Source organism: Agelaius phoeniceus, chromosome 3 (genome assembly GCF_051311805.1).
Source record: "Agelaius phoeniceus isolate bAgePho1 chromosome 3, bAgePho1.hap1, whole genome shotgun sequence".
Taxonomy (NCBI): domain Eukaryota; kingdom Metazoa; phylum Chordata; class Aves; order Passeriformes; family Icteridae; genus Agelaius; species Agelaius phoeniceus.
In genome coordinates, this window is record NC_135267.1 from 18460063 (window position 1) to 18480169 (window position 20107).

Consider the following 20107-nt stretch of genomic DNA (forward strand, 5'->3'; position numbering starts at 1 on the left):
AGCTGAGGATGAAGCCCTGTGGAACCCTCTAGTGACAGGTCACCATCACCCTTTGTGCCTGACCTGTGAGCCAGTTGCTCACCCATCACATGATGTGTTTGTCCAGCTGAATGCTGGAGATTCTGTCCAGAAGGATTCTGTAAAATACAGTATCAAAAGCTTGACTGAAATCCAAGATCACGTCTACTGGCTTCCCTTGATCAGCTAGGTAGGTTACCTTGTCATAAAAGGAGATCAAGCTTGATAAGCAAGACTTTATTTGATTGTAAGTAAAAAAGCTTTTCTGAACCACGAATGGGAATATATAGGATCATAGAATCATTTCAGTTGGAAAAGAGCTTCAAGATCATTAAGTCCAACTGTAAACCCAACACTGTCCAATAAACACATATATTTATATTTTTTCCATATAAGCTATAAGTCAAAGTTTTAGGTTTTATGCTTTGCTTTTGTTATTCATCACCTAAAAAATTACAAATATTTTGGAATTTTTAGTTCTGAGTATTGTTTAGGTGCCATGATAAATGGCCCTATTTAAAATACAGAGAGAGACAGAGTACGGAAAGTACTCTCCTAGACCCTCACCATTTATCCAGTCCTAAAGTGGTTTTCTGTTTTGCAGAGTGAATTCCATTGAATAACATTGATTTCCTATTTCAATAAAAGGAACTGTCATCCAAAAGGGGGATGAAATATTAAGGCTCTACTATCTAATTAGATAGATAGCTAGATAGGTAGAAGCACCAATAAATACTGTACAAATAAAAAAACAGCCTAGTATTGTCTTATACAGGCTGTATTTAATTTTTGAAAACTAAATAACTCTTAGTTTAATTTTATTTATGGGGAAAATAAAATTATTTTTAAATTTTAAGAGCTATTGGAAAAAATCCATTTTTACAATGTTAATATATTCTGTATAACCACTGATTGCATGTGAAAGCACACAATCCATTTTATGCCCCAGTAATTCTGAAACACCTGAACTCTATTCCCTCCACACACCACCTGAAAATTCACAAGACTAAGCATCCCCTTAGTTCTGGGAATGGATTTGACAATTGCAGCCTGGAGGGGATTTTAACTAGCATTATAAAGCCCTGATAGTTTTATAATGGAAAGTTTGAACCAACCTGAAGTACCACCTCATTAGTGTGATTCTGTATACATAACCAGTCTAATTTGAAAATAAGAGGCAGTCATTAAGGAATATATTTGTAGAGTTAATATTGTTAATTTTGTAATTTTACACTTCTCTTGGATTTGAATTACAGTTTTCTTTCAAATAAAAAGTTCTGATGAGACACCTCATGGTTTTCTACTTTAATTATGCTGTTCTTCTTGTTTTTACAGCTGTCCCCCACTATATTTATGTTTTACCCCCTTGCAGATTCCTTGCTGTGAAATCATTATGCAGATCAAAGTATAGTCCTGATATCCAAACTCTTCCACCTACATCAGCCTCTCCATAAATTGATTAGGAAGGACATTGCACAGGAAATGTCTATCAATGTGGCTTACATTGAGAATGGAGCTAGGCTCCAAATGTGGTGTTTGTCATCTCTCTGACTGTATGTAAACACTTGCAGCCCTGTCAATTCCTTTAAAGTAGTTTGAGTCTTACTAGACACTGACTGTGTTGCCATGGAGTTGTACTTAGATTTCACAGCAAAGCTGAAACTGATTTCCAGGAGATAGTTGAGTTAGAAAACAGGGAAAAAACCAGAATGAGTAAACCAAATTCCAAACTGAGTATTATTAGATTTGACACCTATTTCTTCTATCTTGATATATCTGTTATAGACATAACACCGATGTTGTTTGGGTATTGGGGTTTTTTAGGTGGAAAAAATATAATAAGAGTTCAGAATGGAGATTATTCTTTCAAGAAAAAAAAAAAATAGGTGCTAGACTGCTCTACTTCACTTTGTATGAAAACAAGAAGGTCTTTTAATATGTTAATCTTCTTAATGTATCTATCTTGAAATTGTGCCTGTATAGAGGATAAAAGTTCTTATACTGCTTCATTAGCCTGTATCTAGAAGTTATGTTTCCCAAAGCAATTTTAAGCATCCTCTTACTTTTATTGTCACATTTGATCATTTTAGAATTTGCTCTGAGGACACAACAATGTCTTTATGTGTGAATTTCAGGGTATAAGCTGGTACATTCAATGATCCCTGTTAAGAAATTTAATCAGAATCTGACTGACAAATGCTACAATCAATACCACACAATTAATCCATAGTAGAACTGCATAATAAACAGAAGATTATGCTTTCTGAGCCAGTTATTGTCCTATGAATTCCTGCTTTACTTGAAATGTGTCATTAAAGGTTTTGTTATTGCTGTACTGTTATCACTCTATGATGCTTTAACATAGGAAACAAAATTTTAAATTTGTATGATTTTATGCTTTCTCTTACTAGTGGCTAGCATTCAGAAGCTTCCTGCTGCATCTGTTTTAACTGACATCAATTTCCCCATGAAAGGAAGAAAAGGAATGGTTGATTGGGCACGAAACTCAGAAGACAGGGTTGTCATTCCAAAAAATATCTTCACTCCCATGTCAACAGGTAAAAAACCATATCAGCATGTGAATTTTCTATTAGCTTTAGCAAGGCAACTGTGACTCTGTCTCATGGGATCGCTGTATAATATGGGAATAGTTCTTTTATTCCTCTTCCAAAGAAATACAGTACTCATAAGTTTATCCTAGAGAGAAATGAATGGGCTTAATTTCAGCACCTTGAACAAAAAGTGCTGCATAAATCCTAGACATTATTTTCTACTCCAAAGAAACAATGCTTTACTTAGTATTGTTCACAAGATTTAATCTGTTTGATATGAGGTGAGATGAAGTGCAGCTCTGCTAAATCCCCTGAAGCTGCTGTGTTCCAGCAGACAGTCGTTCCAACATAACTCTTACCAAAGGAAGCTCAGCAGGCAAATTAGCCTAAATTCAGGTACAATTTATAAATATCATTGCAGTGCAGATCTCTGACATTAGAGAATTTACAGACATTCTTTGAGAATGCTTAATTATAAATGTAAATGAACTAGAATGGATGTCAGCATACAATGATGGATTTTTTGAAAATGTGATTTTTGATAGTTTAAATCTTTTGATATGCTCCTGATGGTGCTACATTTTTATGACAGACTTCTAGGAGATAATTCAAAATTATGATGGTTTATTTAAAATAAAACTTTTATTGCAAAGATAAATGTTATTCAGAGGTTTTCATGCTGATGAAAGCTTGGGAGAGTATTAAAATGTTTTTCCTTACTCTTTTCAGAACTAGATGAATCAACTGTATTTGTACTTGGAGCCGTGCTATACAAAAATTTAGAACTCATTTTGCCCACTTTGAGGTAAGAAATTTCATAAATACAATATGAATTGAACTATTTCAGGATAATAAATATACTATAGATAAGAATAAAAGCAGACAGTCAAGGCTATTTGCATATTAGTATTGCTGGATATTTTTTTCATTATATTTATAATGTTTATGCATGTATTAATCTTTTGTTCATGCTTAGTTACTTGTATGATATAAGTAGCCTTTTCATCAAAGTGCCTTAATTTCTATTGTATGTAATCTATATTAAACTTAATTACAGAAATGTTCGATCAGAAGTATATGCAGTGATGTACATTAATGCTCAGGCCAGTTGTGCTTCAGTCTACTGTTTGTCCAGTTAGTACAAATGGTCTTGTAATGACATTAGAACTTGATATATTAAACTTGTCTGCTTTGCTTCTACAGAAGTCTCTAGCAGTAGTTTTCCAAATATTTTTTCAGTGCAAATTGTATTCAGAATCGACAGCAGGGCTATAGAGAAGATCTGTTCTCGAAACAAGACATGCATGTGCTGAACAGCTGGAGTATATCAGTTTTGTGGGCCATATACATGCAAAAAGATATAGGAAGGCATCTTGTTTCACTGTTTCCTTTCTGTGCTTGCAAAAGACAATTTGGAAATAAATATTTCACCTCCTCTTTTCTAATTAGCAGTTATGATAATTTTGTGGTCCATTTATACTATATTATTTTATGTGATCCTGGTCTTTTAATGCCCTTTTACAGTACAAGAAGCACATGCAGATTGTGTCCCAATAGGTGCTAATGAATTCACAATAATTAGAAGAAAAGATAGTAACAAGGAAGACACCAGAAAACTTTTCCCTACTCTGCTTAGCCCAAACGTCAGGATTTGAAACAAAGAATGGAAAAGCAAGAGGTTTTTGCCACAATCTATCTGAAAACAAAAAAGGCTAATTCCTAAGAAAATTAAAATCTACTTCCTAGAAAAGTTTCAGTGTGCTGTGCAATGAGGAGCTGCAATTTAGGGACAAAAATGTCTCTGAGGTAGAGCCACAATTTGAACAGTGATGTCCTGACAGAACACCTTGAAGCCTGAAAGTGCTGGCAAGGGCCATCTGTGCTTAAGGCAAGGTATAAATGACAGCTCATCCACTTCTGAAGTGTCACTAAGCACTTTCTATTTATTGTACCAGTTTCTCAAATTAGCCACGAAGGAAGAGATGTTTGTAAAAGATTTTTTTTTACCCCATACTCAAAGAACCATGACAACTGACTTATTGGATTTAGTTCTTTTTGGTAGACCTTAGGAAAAATCTGCCAGTCCTAGGAAAGCATCAATACGGCCATGTGCTTTTCAGATCTTTACATTGTAAACTGCAGTCTATGATCATGCCTTTTCAACTTTCACATGTCAATAGTTTTAATTTACAGGAAAAAAAAGTGTAAACTTTAAATTCTGAATATTTGCTTATATGAAAAGTCTTTCAGGGCTCTTATTTCATCCATTATGAAGGTGAAGTTGATATGCCTTACTGGATTTTTCCTAGAAACAATACCATACCAACTAGTGGGAACAAGGGCAGAACAGGGACATAAAGTGTAGCAATGTAAACACTATGGATTATGGGTGCTTTTTTGTTTCCAAATTTTTTGCTTTTGTCTGTTCTGCTTTAAGCTGGTTACTTATTTACACTGCAAATTTAACCACTTCTCTGTACAATCTGGTTCACAGATAGGTTTTGTAACTTACTTTTCCAAAATGGTCTAATAATCTGTGGATATCTATTAATAAATGAAGTCTTTAGAAATTTAAAAACAAAGGTATCCTACTTTGCCTCTGAATTTGTTCAGTATTATTTGAATCTAATTCTCAGATGTGGAAAGGAAACTAGCACTATTACTTTTATGTATGTGAATGAGGAATCAAAGTAATTATTAATCTGTGATATAAAAATATAATACATACCCAGGTACCTCTTGTCTCTTCTTTGTTTGGAATATAGCACTTGGCATTTCCTTAATGAAATATATTTCTTATAATGAAGCTATACTGAAACTTTTAAGTTTATATCTCTTACCTCATCAGGAAGTGTATCATGCTGGATTTCTTTGCCCATGGCAGTCATTTTCAAAATATGATCTCATGGCCTTAAAATAGTACCTCAAAAAAGTCACAATTTCAAACTTTTGTCATAGAATTATAGTATTGAAAGGTTTGGGTTGGAAGGGGCCTCCAAAGATCATTCTAATTCTAACTTCCTGCCCTGGGCAGGGCCACTTTCCACTAGACCAGGCTGCTCACAGCCACATCCAGCATGACTCTGAACACTTGTAATGACAGGACATCCGCAGCTTCTTTGAGCAACCTATTCCAGTGTCTCAGCACCCTTGTAAAAAAAAATTCTTCATTATGTGTAATCTACATCTATCCCATTTCAGTTTAAAACCTTTGTGCCTTGCCCCTATCACTACAGATATTGGTAAAAATTCTCGGTCTTTATCTTAGGCCTCCTTTAAGAATTGAAAGCTGGCAATAAGGTGTTCAATGGAGGCTTCTCCAGGATGATAAACCTCAGCCCTCTGAACCTTTCCTCATAGGAGAGATATTCTAGCCCAGTGATCATTTCCATGGCCCTCCCCTGGACCTGCTCTAACACTTTCACGCCTTTCTTGTGCTGGGAATTTCACAGATGGACAAAGCACTCTAAGTGGTGTCTCACAAGAGCAGAGTAGAGGCATACAGTAGCGTCCCTCACCGTCCTGGCCGTGCTTCTTTTGATGCAGCCCACATTGCCTGCTCATGTTCAATATTTCATCTACAATATCCTCCAGTATGTCTTGACAGGCTGCTCTCAGTCCCTCTACCCTCTAGACTGTATTGATTCAACCAGGGATTGCTTCAGCCCAGATACAGGACCTTTCCATCAGCTTTGTTGAACTTCCTTAGTTTTGCATGAACCTGGCTCTCAAGCCTGTGGAGGTCCCTCTTGGTGGCATCACTTCCGTCCACACTGTGGATGTCAGCCACACTGTGGTGTCATCTGAAAACTTGCTGAAGGTGCCCTCAATCCTTTTGTCAATGAAGATACTCAATACTCTTGAATGCATTTTAACACATTCAGATATTTTAATGTTCATTCAGATAGAATGTCAGCAAATCCTTTGATACTGTCTCCCATGGCATTCTCCTGGAGAAGCTGGCAGCCCATGGCTTGGACAGATACTCTTTTCACAAGGTAATAAACTAGCTTGGATGATCAGGCCCAGACTGGTGGGGAATGGTACTACCTCAAGCTGATGAACAGTCTCTAGTGGGGCTCCCCAAGGCTCAGTATTGTCATCCCTGTTTAATGCCTTCATTGATCTGGATGAGGGGATCAAGTGCACCCTCATTAAGTTCACAGATGATACTAAGTTGAATCATGATCTACTGGAGGACAGGAAAGCTCTGCAGAGGTATCTGGACAGGCTGGATCAATGGGCTGAGGCAAAATGTATGAGGTTCAACAAGGCCAAGTGCTGGGTCCTGCACTTGGTTCAGAACAGCCCCATGCAGCACTACAGCCTGGGGCAGAGTGGCTGGAAACCTACCTGGTGGAAAAGGACCTTGAAGTGTTGGTCAATAGCAGGCTGAACATGAGCCATCAGTGTGCCCAGATGGCCAAGAAGTCCAGGGACATCCTGGCCTATATCAGCAATAGTCTGAGCAGCAGGACCAGGGCAGGGATTGTCTACTTGTACTCTGACTTGCTCCTTGATGAGGCCCCATCTCAAATCCTGTGTTCAGTTCTGGGCCCCTCACTACGAGAAGGACACTGAGGTGCGAGTCCAGAGAAGGGCAACTGAGCTGGTGAAGGGTTTGAAGCACAATTCCTGTGAAGAGAGGCTGAGGGAGCTGGGTTTGTTTAGCCTGGAGAAAAGGAGGCTCAGGGGTTCTCTTTTCATTCTCTACAACTTCCTGAATGGAGTTTGTAGCCAGGTGAGGGTTCAGCTCTTTTCATAGGCATTTAGCAACAGGACAAGAGGAAAAGGCCTCAAACTCTGCCGTGGGAGGTTCAGGTTGGACATCAGGAGGAATTTCTTCACTGAAAGAATGCTTAAGCATTGGAATAGGCTTCCCAGGGGGGTGTTGGAGTTCCTAGCCCCAGATGTATTCAAGAAATGACTGGATGTGGCACTTAGTGCTATGGTCTTGTTGATAAGGTGGTGACCAATTAAAGGTTGGATTTGATGATCTCTGGTGTCTTTTCAAACCAAGTGATTAGATGATGCTGATGATTAGGTGACTCTGTGATTCTGTAACTTGAAATTGGAAAAGAAGCTGCAGCTGTGGTTAGTGCTGAATTTGTTGAGTTCTTACACTCCGTGAAAATTTGAACTGACATGCAGGTTTTAAAGTGATGTTTATTATGGTCTGTTTTTTATTATTTTACACTTGTTTGGGTAGATGAATGAAGGTTTCTATATATCTCACTGCATTTGGAAAAGGTATATTCTAGTTCGCTCGCATTTTGCAATGAAAAAATATCTTACACAGGTTTATATTAGCTACTCTTTCTACTAATCTTGCTTAACTGTAATAAATATTATTGTAATAACCATATTAGTGTTGAACACAATGATATGGTTCACTGCATTATTGTTCTCTATGGAGCAAACACTGTAAGATGTGCAGGAATGTAACATCATCTATTTTTTACATGATGCCTTGAAGTGCACAACACTGGAATTAAAAAAAAACATTCTGGATAAGTATCTTACGTGATGAATTTCTAAGTAAAATGACAGTTAAATATATAGCAAGGGTGAAAATAAAGATGAAAAAATATTAAACCAAGGTAAAGTAAGTAAAATGATCTCATGATTGAGTTTGAAGGCCACATCATTTACACCTGATAACCTAATAATAAAGGTGATTTCTACCAGCTGAAGTTAGATATCTAGAAAGCTTTACCAGTTCCCATGTGATTTCAGTTCCTGGCTGTACAGGAGTTAGGGTGGGAATAAAGAAAATATTTGGTTGTAGTTTCCAGCAGAATAAAGACAACATACATTCCAATGCATTCCTTAATTTTATCACTCAGAGTTATGCAAACTTCTGCATCATCACAAGAAACTGCTTTTTAAAAATAAACAAACAAACAATTTTAAAAATCTCAGTATATTTTTAGGGAAAGTCTTCCAAAGTACATAACCACAGAATCGCAATCTGCTACATCACAGGTGTTCTGTGAGTAAAATGAGGATTTCATTATCTAGAGCAGCCTATACAATATATTTCACAAATCCAAAATTAGCTGCATTTTACCATATGTGGTTGATTTTTCTGAGTTTTACTAGCACAGAGTCTACTGGAAATTACTAAACATAGTGTGAGATAGGAACTTGCTACTGCATTAATATAGAAGTTTTTGGACTTGTGTTTAATCCTATGGGTACATGTACATTCAGAGAATTTTGCCATGAGTATTTAAATGAGAGTTTAGGAAACAAAAAGAAAAGGTTCTTCCTTATAAAAATGGAAGAATAGGGTTTTTTTCCATGCACAAGTAAATAAACTTCATCTGATTCCATTTCCTAATGTATTTTCCTGCATTGCACTGTTCTTGTAATGTCTTGTGGATTTTTTCATAGCAGATATTGAAATATCGAATATTTTCAGAACTGTAGACTGAGTATTATTTCCATAGCTCTTGCACCCCTGAGCACATTTATGTTATTGTTAAGTTCACAGAAAATTGATTCTCAGTACAATACTCATCTAAAAGATATTATCTATAATTTCTCTCTTGAGCACTCTGAAGGAATACATTGCATGTTGCCATAATATAAAATAGTTTTTTAACTTTTCCGGTAAGAAATAAGAAAAATAAAGAATCAATGATTTTGCTGTATCAAGAGGTTTTTTTCATCACTAAAATAGCCACCATGAATTTCTTGCTAAAATTTTTTTCACTGAAATGTTATTTCCCCCCATTTGAAACATTGTTTCTAACCCTGAACTTCAGGGGCCGTGCAACCAAAAAAAGCCCCTTAAATTTCTTTAGGTCAGCTTTGTTAGACTAAGGATGTACCTCACACAGGCTTTTATTGCATCACATTACAGATTTAGCATCCGTAATTTTTCTGTAATGCATTCAACTTTTACACATTGATCTATAGCTTCGATCATGCTGTCTTGGGATAACAACATGCCTTATTCATAAGTTCATTTTTCTTAAGTAACAGATTCATTCTAAAAAGAGAAGAAGACATGAATTTCATGCCACATAGGATCAATATGATTTCTCTTATATAAAAGAATATGCTCAAACTGTATATACCCTGATAGGAAAACAGCTTAATCAAGCAACTCTTTTATTAATATCATTATTAACTCACATCAGAAAAATCCTCTAGGACACCAGCTCTGAAAGCATTTCTTGAGCTTTTACTCCATCACTTTGCTATCTTGAATCTTCAAGGATTTATTCAGCCATAGTTTCCAAGAAATTTAATAGATTGTATTTGAATAATTTATTTCAAAACTTAACCCTGATGAGCATCTTTCTGGACTGTCAGCTGAGCACCATCCTGTAAAACTTCATTTCTCATTTAAGTTGAATTTTAGATTATTTTTGATGAAGGAGAAGAAGCTTAATGGTGGAGTCACTCTCCACTATAAAAAATCTGTAATACAATGCACTTTCCCAAGTGTGAGATGGATCATCCCCATTCTATGTCATTTGCAACATTAGAGGGACTGAAGCTAAAATGTCCAAGGAAATTTTGTAAAATCTGATTACTTAAATTCCTGGATAAGTTTTCTCAAAACTAGGCTGTTTTTTACAAAAAATATCTTCAACAGAGATAGCAGCAACACTGCACCAGTGGTTTTGAGATTTTTTTCAAATTTTTAAATTTTTTTTTACTACAAAGCTTTGAGCTTTAATTTAGAGGCATCTTAATAAGCTAGGTGAGTTTAGAATGTACTTGACAGATTGTATTCTTCCAGGGACTGTCCAAGCAGTTAAATATGAAATATGCAAGTAGGCATTCAGCCCAGACAGGACAGCGATGAGGGATGCAGTTTTCATTTCACAGTGATATAGGCAGTTATATTTATTTTCTTGTGAAACAGTTTGCTAGGGGCTCTTGAGAATGTAAGGGGATTGGTGGCGTTTTAATGAGACTGAGGTAAAATGAACATACTGAAGTTACAAACTAGGTACTTAGATGTGCCTTCAGATCTCACCCCAGAACTGTTAGAACTGTTAGAAAAGGAGATGATAGACCAAGGAAAACATTTTAAATGACGAAGACTGACTGTAAAAGAGTATTGAAGTAGCAGTATTTACAACACTTTCCATGAATTTCCAAAATTGATGTAATCTCTGAATAAATAGTAAGTGCCATTTTCTCTTGTCATGATGTGTTAGAGAAATCAAATATTTTATTTATTTAGAGTTTTATTTACTTTGGGGAAGGTTGGTTCTATTTCAATAATTACAGATATTCAGCTACTATAACTCAACAGAATGCTCTGAAAATTAGCTAAACTTTAAATTTTAACCTGATAGATACGTTTTTGTCAATAGTGTGTGAGATTTAAAGTTTAACCAAAGTGAAGAAATAGGAGTTAAGTAAAATAGAAAGTCCGTTCCATTATATTTACATTATGTGATTTGGCTGAGTAAAATTGGACTAGAACTCATACCTTGCCCCAGAAGGACAATTTCATTCCTTGTGCTGAATGAAATGCCTGCTGAGCTAAGTTTCTATTACTGTAGCCATGGCAATTCCTGTTCCAATGATCCAGCAAAATGGAATTCTCTCCTAAATACAAACTCCCTAGAGAAAATAAGCAATTAAGCAACAACAGAAGCACACGAATATTTATACTGTCTATTATAAATAGATCTAAACTGTTTTGTTTCTTCTTTGATAACATCCTTGGATAACATCCTTTGATGACATTTCTGTGAGGTGCAGCAAGCTGCTTTACACACAAAGTAAACACCATAATGATCACCAGAAACAGTCAGGCTGATAACCGATGGTCATTCTCGACCTGATGGGGTCATAAGAAGCAAGGATCTCAGACATGAACGTGTCAACATTTCTTTATGGCTGTATTAGCATAACCTTGGCATTACTAGGTCTGTCCTGAAAGGTTGCTATGATACATAGTGTTCCACATTTTACATGAAAAAATAAATTGATGATGCATTAGAAAAATTGACAGAAAGCTATTATTCTGCATAACCTGGTACGGTAGCATAAGACCAAATCTAATCTCACATATGAGAAAAAATTTCATTTGTTTTGGCAAGATTTCAGTCAGGGCACAATTGTGGTTTAAATTCTGAACAGTATTTAGCTGATGAAATTACCCACTCATATACCAAATACAATTTTTTTAGAATTGGAAACAGGTATGTTTTTTCCATGAGCACAGAATCAACAGAACTGTACAGTCTCCCATTGCACTCATCCATCTTCACAATCCTACCATTAACGGTCAGAAAAAAACCCAGCACAGCACTTGGGAAGAAAAATGACTGTCTTTTATAAAACATATCTAGTATAGATGAGATACACTCAAACATGCACAGAATATTTGTGTTACCAATGCATTCTTCTAATCGATAAATAGTAATTTAAGGAATTGCAGTTCTGCATCATTGGTGCTTTTCAGTCTTCAACGTGTGGAGTACAGTTGGAAATAAGTGTTTTCACCATTTTCAACAAATTATATTCTCCCTTAATATTTGTCAATTAAGTCACAGAAAATACCTGATGAAATCTTAAGATGTAGTATTAGAGGTCTCATTTAACCTTATGAACACTTAAATTTTCCATTTTTGCATTTTCTTACAGGAATTTTACAGTTGTTAATTCAAAAATCATTGTTGTTACTATACGACCTGAGCCTAAAACTACAGATTCTTTCCTGGAGATAGAACTGGCCCACCTGTCTAATGTAAGTACAAGGATAGTTGATATGCTTTTACAAGAGTATTTGCCAGATCACATGAGAGAAAAGTGATGTTTTAATTATCAGGTAATAAAAAGCAGTTTAACTTCTAAAATTTAAGCCCAGGAACAGTGTAACCATCTTCAAAAGGAATGTGTGCTTCTTTCATGCATCCTTATAAACAAAACAAAATTAATTGCTGTTTTGTGAATGTTGAGGGTTTTTGTTAAACAGCAATTTCTAGTTTCCATTAAATGCATTCATGATTACAATTGAAAATGTATTATTGTACTGGCTACTTAACCTTTTGCTCCCTGCACAGGTCATAGAGCTGTAATAGTTCTTCAGGCTCTTTCTTCCTTTCTTTCATTATTTTACAGAAGCCAGTTTTTACTTAACCCATTGTAGCATACTGAAAAAATGCTTGGGTTCCAATTTAGCTAACAATCCTCATAAATGCCTGAGATTTTTTGTTTAAAATTCATTTAAATTCATCATTTAAATTCTATACTTTTTAGGCTTTAACCTCATATTAAAAAGGTTATAAATGTGAAAAAAAGGACTTTATTTCCAAATATATGAAGATACAAAGATTTTTTTCCTTTCTGTTTTTAGCAGTCTCCCAGTGCTCACAGGGAGAATGAAATACATCTTTTGTGGAAAATTTTTGTCATATACAATACTGGGAAAATAATGTTAAAGAGCAGGCATGGGGCTTATTTGTGTGAAGGCACAATATATAAACTCTCTCTGTTTATGTTGTTAATAGCTAACATTTGCTTTGAATAAAGTCATAAAGAGTCAGAAGCGACAATTACTCAAGCTTTTGAAAATAGTATTGGTATGCAAAAATCTTTAAAGCTGTTATTTTTAAGTTAAAACCGGTTACTCAAGTGGTCATGCAGGTACAATTCACCTAGAGAAGTTCCAAATATTTCATTCAGTAGCAAAATTGAAGTAGTGAATCTGGTCAAAATTATGAAGAAAACTTTTTAAACTCTAGATCTTTCATTAACATTTTACTCAAGGTTAGAAAAACTATTCACCATCAATGGTCATTATGACCTGCCATTCAGTTCCCAGAAAAATACCAATGCAAAGAACATCTTAATGACAGTTTGGCAAAGAAAAAGGAACAGAAGAACATAAGCTGATCTGACTCATTACCTTTCAACAATACTAAAAATGTATTGATGAAGAATTGTGTCGATTTGGGATTTTATGGTTCTCTGTTTAAATTTATTTATAAGATGGTTTAGGACATGTAGTTATCATTTTCTGTTTTGTTTTATTTTCCTTCAAACCTAAATTGCATTGTCTATATTAGAAGAAACATAACTTTTACATAACTTTTGCTTTCTTTCCGATATTTTACTAAAGATATTACAAAATATTTGCTGAAGTAAACACAAGTTAATCCTTTACACCAGGGGAAAAATCAATCACCTTTGAAACAGACTACTTATTTTGATTTTACTAAGACCATTATTAAGAAGAATTTATGGTAATTTTCAATGCTAGATTTTATAATAATTATTTTAACAATGCTTGAGGGGCTATTACACAAATTTCAGAGTATGACATATTTTGAAGCTGAAATCACTGCTTGCAAAAGTAACAGGTAAGGTGGCATGTGGGGTAACAGGTAAGAAAACACTTCTCATTACATTGGTCACATGCAGGAAAAGAAGTTTTAAAATTATATAAGAAAATAATACTTGTAAGCAATGTAAATAAATAAAAAAATAAAACTCCTAAGCATTGAAAATATTTAGACCAAACACAAGCTAATAAAAAAAGCACCACACAGGCAAGAATAGACTAATAAAAGCTTGAACTGCTCACCCCAAAAGGTGATATTCTACAAAATTCTTGGAGAGCACTTTCTTTTTCAACTCTTTTTTATCAATCCCTTTGATTAATTTACAGAGCAAGTTTTTTCCAAGTTTGAAAAACTTGGAAATTAAACTTCATTGTTACAAAAGATCAGATTAGAGACACTGATTGTCACTTTGCTTTGGCAATCTTTCAGTAACAGAATATTAATTAATATTGTATGAACTAGTGTCTTGACAAAGCAAAATTATAATAACCTTTCCAATACATATCAGATAATTTCTCTTTTTTGGTTCAGTTTTCATCTTATAATCCAGAGAAGCATCAAGTGCTTGGATCAAATTTTCATGCATGCTATATTTATGTAGGATCTCAATCCATCTGAATATACAAGTTGGATTGGCAGATACAATGACAATATATTGCTTCAGAAAATCTGTGAATACAAAATCAGTTATATAATTTTAAAATCTTTAAACATTTTGTCACTTGTGTTCAAGACTTCATTAAGAAACTTTTTCCCTTAAATGGAACTAAAGAAATAAGGCTGTAGATGCACAGAAATAATAATTTGTAAATTTGAGTGTTCCTTTAGAATCCAACTTGCTGCAATTTTTTTCAGCTGAAAGTAAGGATTTATTCTATTATAATATATTTCCATAGAATGTGCTTCATGTACATACAGCAAGATAAAACCATTGTTAAAATATCTTTAATATTGGAACATTATATATTAATGGCTCACAGATTAAACATTATGTCAGTTAAATAGATTAATTATTAAAGAGAAAATATGTTCTCTTTCATCTATTTTTTTTTTTAATGTCTCAGTATTATATTTGTTCTTTCCAAACCTTTGTTCTTACAAATGCTGTTCATTTATTCAGAACAGTTTGTTTGCAAATTGATTTAATGATGATATTTTTAAACATTTTGTAGAGCATGCCTACTAGTACATAGGAGTATATCCACACATTTGCTCTTTCACATCCTTATCTATTGCCTAAATTAAGTAGATAAGATATTATGAAAAAAGATGGGCAAATGGATTATTTAAAGAGTTAATATGGCCAATTAAAATCAGGCTTAAAATACCAATTTATTCAAAATTTATAATAATGTCTTAATTTTTTTATCTGGTATATTAAAAAAACTGGAGGATTATCTTTTAGAGGAAGTGCAAACCACAATTGCATGTGCTGTTTGAAATATGTTGCATGGTATTTGGATTTGTAAATAAATACGAATATAAAAGAAAGCTGACCAGAGTGGAATGTGGGTTGCAATGCATCATTGCTCAGTTGGTCAGAGCATTGTGCTAATAAGAAATAATACCACCAAGGTTGTGGGTTCAATCCCCATATGGCCATTCACTTACGAGTTGGGCTTGATAACCCTTGTGGACCCCTTTCAATTCAGAATATTCTGTGATCTGTGATTTAGAGAATGTGGTATTTGGTCTTAAACTGTGAACATGTAGAGGAATAGTGGCCACATTTTTCCAGTAGATTTATTAGATTGATTAAAGGGACACCAAAGCAATCTTTTACAAAAATGCATAACTCAAACAGAATCCTATTTGCTCTAGAGAGAATATGAACTCTCACCTTCTGACAGCACAGAAGTTTACTCCAGGGCCACTGGAATAACAGGCCAGCAGTAGCATAGGACAGGAAACTTTCAATGTGACTGAAAACCCTGGCTACAAAACACAGTTGGCACGGTGCTGGATCACTGTCAAAGCTGCCAATCACATCTCAAAAGTTCAGTTTTATATGCCAGACAGAGATACATACACCTACACACTCACAGACATATGCCCATTTTTGAGATATCCAAATAATGTACTGTAGTGTATAAATCAGTGCTACAGCAGTTGAAAACACTACTGAACACAGTAGCTGCTTCCTTAGCTGCAGCTGAGGAATTAGCTAGCAAGAGCACTGCCCTCACAGACAGCCATGGCTGTTGGGGGCAGCTCTACAACAGCAGTGCAGCATTGCCAAGAGGTACCCCAGAAAGGCTGTGGAAAAGGGAGCAACAGATTAAAGGCAAAGAAGCAAATATAGAAACAAACTCTTTGTAGTCCCTGCAGTGCTTGAAGGGTATTTGATCAAGTATCAAAAGAGGAAGAAGTTTGGAAAGGTGCTGTGCTGTTACAAGCTGCCACTTCTGGTGGAACAAACCCTCCCACAAGACTTTCTTGTGGAACAGGAGTAATATTTATCCTGCCTCCCATGTTTCTGCCTAATCTCTCATTAGTGACTGCAATGGCCAAACAAACTCTTTCTTTTCATTTGAACGCATTTCAAAGAGAGCAAAGTGTGTGATCTGACAGCAATTTTATCGTGTTTCAGTTTTCTGCAAAGGTTTTTATTCCCCTCTATTTTGTAGATTACTTTATAATGGACATTTTTTGCTGAAATGTTTTTGTATTCTTCTTTTTGCATTGTGGGAATAGCAAGCATGAACTGTACTATGTCCATTGCTGGGAAAAGCAAGTCTTAGATCTGAGAGATGCAGAGCCTTACTATGATGCAGCTATAGAAGTATGCAGCTATAGAAGTATGTTTTTAATATGCATATAGCTGTATCAGATTTTAAGTAAAACTTCTTCACCTAGACATATGATACAAATTAATAATCTTTGTAAAATTACATTTTAAAGAAAATTTAATTCTGCTCTGATATTCTTTTGTTCCTAATTCTTACACTTCTATCTCTTAGTCCATCAATGTACCTGAAACCTCCTGGCAAGTGATGCAGGACCTGGTCTCTGAATCTCAATTGCCCTATTATCCACTGTTTTGTCCTGTGCCCTCTTCCCCTTCCTCTTCTTTATATTATAAATACTTCAGGGGATGGAGCATCCTTTATTTATGTTTGTACAGTGCTATGTAAATATAAAGTGCCATAAGTATATGTTGGTCTTAAATATTTATATTCTACTCATAAAATTCAATGCGGTCAGCAAAATACTGAAGTAGAGGTTCAAAAATTCCCTAAATGCCGCTCTCACGAGCACCTCCAAAAGGACCTTTTTGTCTTTGACAAAGAGGTAGATGGAATAATTTAAATATTTAATAGATTCTTACTTTACAGGTTGCTATGTTTTTCTATAAATAAATAATTTTTGAGAATAAAATATTAAGGTGAGCTTTTTTTATATGAAAGTACCTTTATATCTACTGCATCTACACACACCACTAGCATCGACATCCAAAAATAGTGAATTCCACCTGTTTCTTCAAATCACTTATGATTTTCTAAAAATATATTTTTATTCCAAATTTTATATAATTTTTTATGTAGTTCTGACTCCTGGGAACATCTAATGCTTATGGTGAACAGGAATACAGTGCAGCCGTTTTGAGTACTTCTAAGTCAATCTGAGGGAATTTTTATTTTGTCTCTACATTTCCTAGGCAACAAAATAAACATGAACAATTTTACAGATTATTCAATTTCCCAAAAAGTTCGCCATTGTTCAGTGATTTGTAATAAAATACTAGGTTCCCATTCTGTTCTAAATCAAATCAGAAATTTTCCACAGACTTTGAAGAGGTGGGAGCCAGTATTGTAAAGCTCAACCACAAACAAAAAAACCCCTATATTTTGAGAAAACCTCTGCTGATTGAGGACCTAATTGACAAAACCTTTGACAACTGAATGTGGGGTCTGGAAATCTGAAATCCCAACCTCAAGACATTTTGCCCAATATATGCTTAAGCTTTTTAAATCCATTACTGATTTTGACATCCTAGTTCCTAAGGGGTCTAAAGTTCTTCCTCTAAAAATAACAGAAATATTCAGACAAGTCTCCTAACAGGTTAACTATTATTTCATATTTTACTTCCACTAAGATATACCAAATAGACAACTTTATGCTTTCCTTATCTAAGCAGAGAATGCACATATTGTCTGCTCTGAGGTTCAAGTGACTTCAGAATATCCTATAAGAATTATAGGATATTAAGCTTTTGCCATTTTAGTGGCATCAATTCATCAGAGTATGAGGATCATCTTGTAGGAGGAAACCCAAACAAATTTTTAGGTCAAGCATGACAAATATTTTTGCATATTGGTAACTAATAGGTCTGTTTGTTTTCTTCTTAGGGCACGTTGAATCCCTACTGTGTGCTGTGGGATGATTCAAGAATGTAAGTGACAGATTTTTGCTTCTATTGCTATAGCTCAAATATTATGAAGTACCTAACAATATTTAAATAGTTGGTCAGTAAACGGGTTGATACAAGGACAGAGAAAATGAACCTTTGACAGACTGGAAGTACTGAATTCTCCAGTCACTTGGCTTCCTTTATGCAGATATAAAAACTGAAATACTGCAATATCTCACCAGAAAGAGACTACTCACATAGTAATTTTAATTCGCTTTTTCAAAGTTAAAATTAGAATGGCTAAGGACTGTAGTTCCTTCATGGTAGTTGCTGAGCAACAGGCAAGTGGGTAAACGATGAGACAAATAACTAAGGAAGACTGCCATTTCTGTTACTGCAGGGAGAAATACAATTTTCAAGTGTGATCCCCACAGCAATCTTCATTTTAGTAGGCTCAAATTTTCATTTAAGTTCATTAAAATAATGGCTGTATACTAAGCAGTGAAATCTTACTATTAGTCTTCTGCATTTTTAGTCGATAAAATTGTTTCCCTTCTATAGCAAAAAATAAATATCTGTTTCCCTTCTATAGCAAAAAATAAAATGTTGCTCTAAGAAAGCAAACTGGTAAAATCCAGCTGTGGTTTAAAATTGATCCCAAGTTTTTGCAGTTGTAATTTGCTGCATTAATCTTTCACAGTAAATTTCCCATTAAGGTCAAGGTGACCTCTGCATCGATGCAGATTAAGGGCTTCAAGAAGGATCCCTATATGGTTGCCAGGTTATTGTTTTTTAAAGGTGATGTTGTACTTATTATCCAGGTATATTATATATGTCTTACAATGCAGACTTATCTACAGTGTTAGAATTGCATGATTTTTGTGATTTTGTGAGTGTTTTTATCCTTGAGCTTGGATTTACACCAGCACACTGATGGCTGAGAAACAGCATTGTAGTACAGAAATGAGAAACTTTGGACATGATACTAGAAATCTTTCCAAATACAAGTTGTACCATGGTCTGTGCCTCTGCAAAGAATCATAATTTGCCAGTAACATCATAGTATTCAATTTCCATTACATCTGTGGAATGAACTACATACTTCCTATTATGCATTATTAGGAGCACATAAAATGCAAAAGATTTGGACCACATTCTTTGTTTTCTCTTCACAGTATTTTGCTTATACAGGAGTGATACAGCGCTTTGTTTATAATTTTTTGTATGAGTTACTTTCAGTACTGTGTATTTAGAGCACATGCTCTGATTTCACTGTTCCAGTCCAGAATATCAAAGGCACAGTTGAGTGTAATTAGACTGCTAAAAAAAAACTCCAGCACCATGCTGCATATTTAACAATGTGATTAAAATATTTTATTCAGGTATTTGGGAGGAATGTGTGAAGTAGTTGCAAACAAATGCATTTTGTATTTGCCACTTGTTTGGCATTTCTTAGTGTTTTTTATGGAGAAGTTCAGTGCTACATATATGTACTGCTTTCAATATGATTTGGAATCTAGATTGAAAGGTAAATTTGTGAAACATCTAAAATTTAGATAAAGCTTACATAAAATAGTCTGAGGTTTTGAGGGAGAAACATGTGCTTTTGTATTCTGAAAGATATCTTTTCTAGGCATATTATTTAATATTAGATATTGAATATATTAGAAAATATGAAGACTGGGGTTGTTCTTGGAGATTTGTCCATTTTTAAAGTGATATGAGCCCTGAAATATTCCCAATAAGATGTGATGCAGCAAGGTCTGCATGTACACCAGTGTCACTTCTTTTGAAAATGTATGTGTGATATTTTTTGAGAATGTGACATTATCTCTTATCAGATGGTGCAAGAGCAAGAGCAAACT

At 34.8% G+C, this 20107-nt stretch overlaps 1 protein-coding gene across 14 annotated transcripts in view; it reads left to right on the forward strand.

Annotated features, from left to right (window-relative positions):
- Positions 1-20107, forward strand: part of ADGRB3 (adhesion G protein-coupled receptor B3) — a 448324-nt gene that overhangs the window by 255278 nt on the left and 172939 nt on the right. For all 14 annotated transcript variants that reach the window (XR_013181240.1, XM_077174780.1, XM_077174786.1 and 11 more), the window contains 4 exons: positions 2430-2576; positions 3300-3375; positions 12192-12294; positions 18241-18284. Coding sequence is in view for 13 of the 14 variants with exons in the window: in XM_077174780.1 (XP_077030895.1) it covers positions 2430-2576; positions 3300-3375; positions 12192-12294; positions 18241-18284 (370 nt within the window). In the remaining variant the exon portion in view is untranslated. The remainder of the gene's footprint in view (positions 1-2429; positions 2577-3299; positions 3376-12191; positions 12295-18240; positions 18285-20107) is intronic.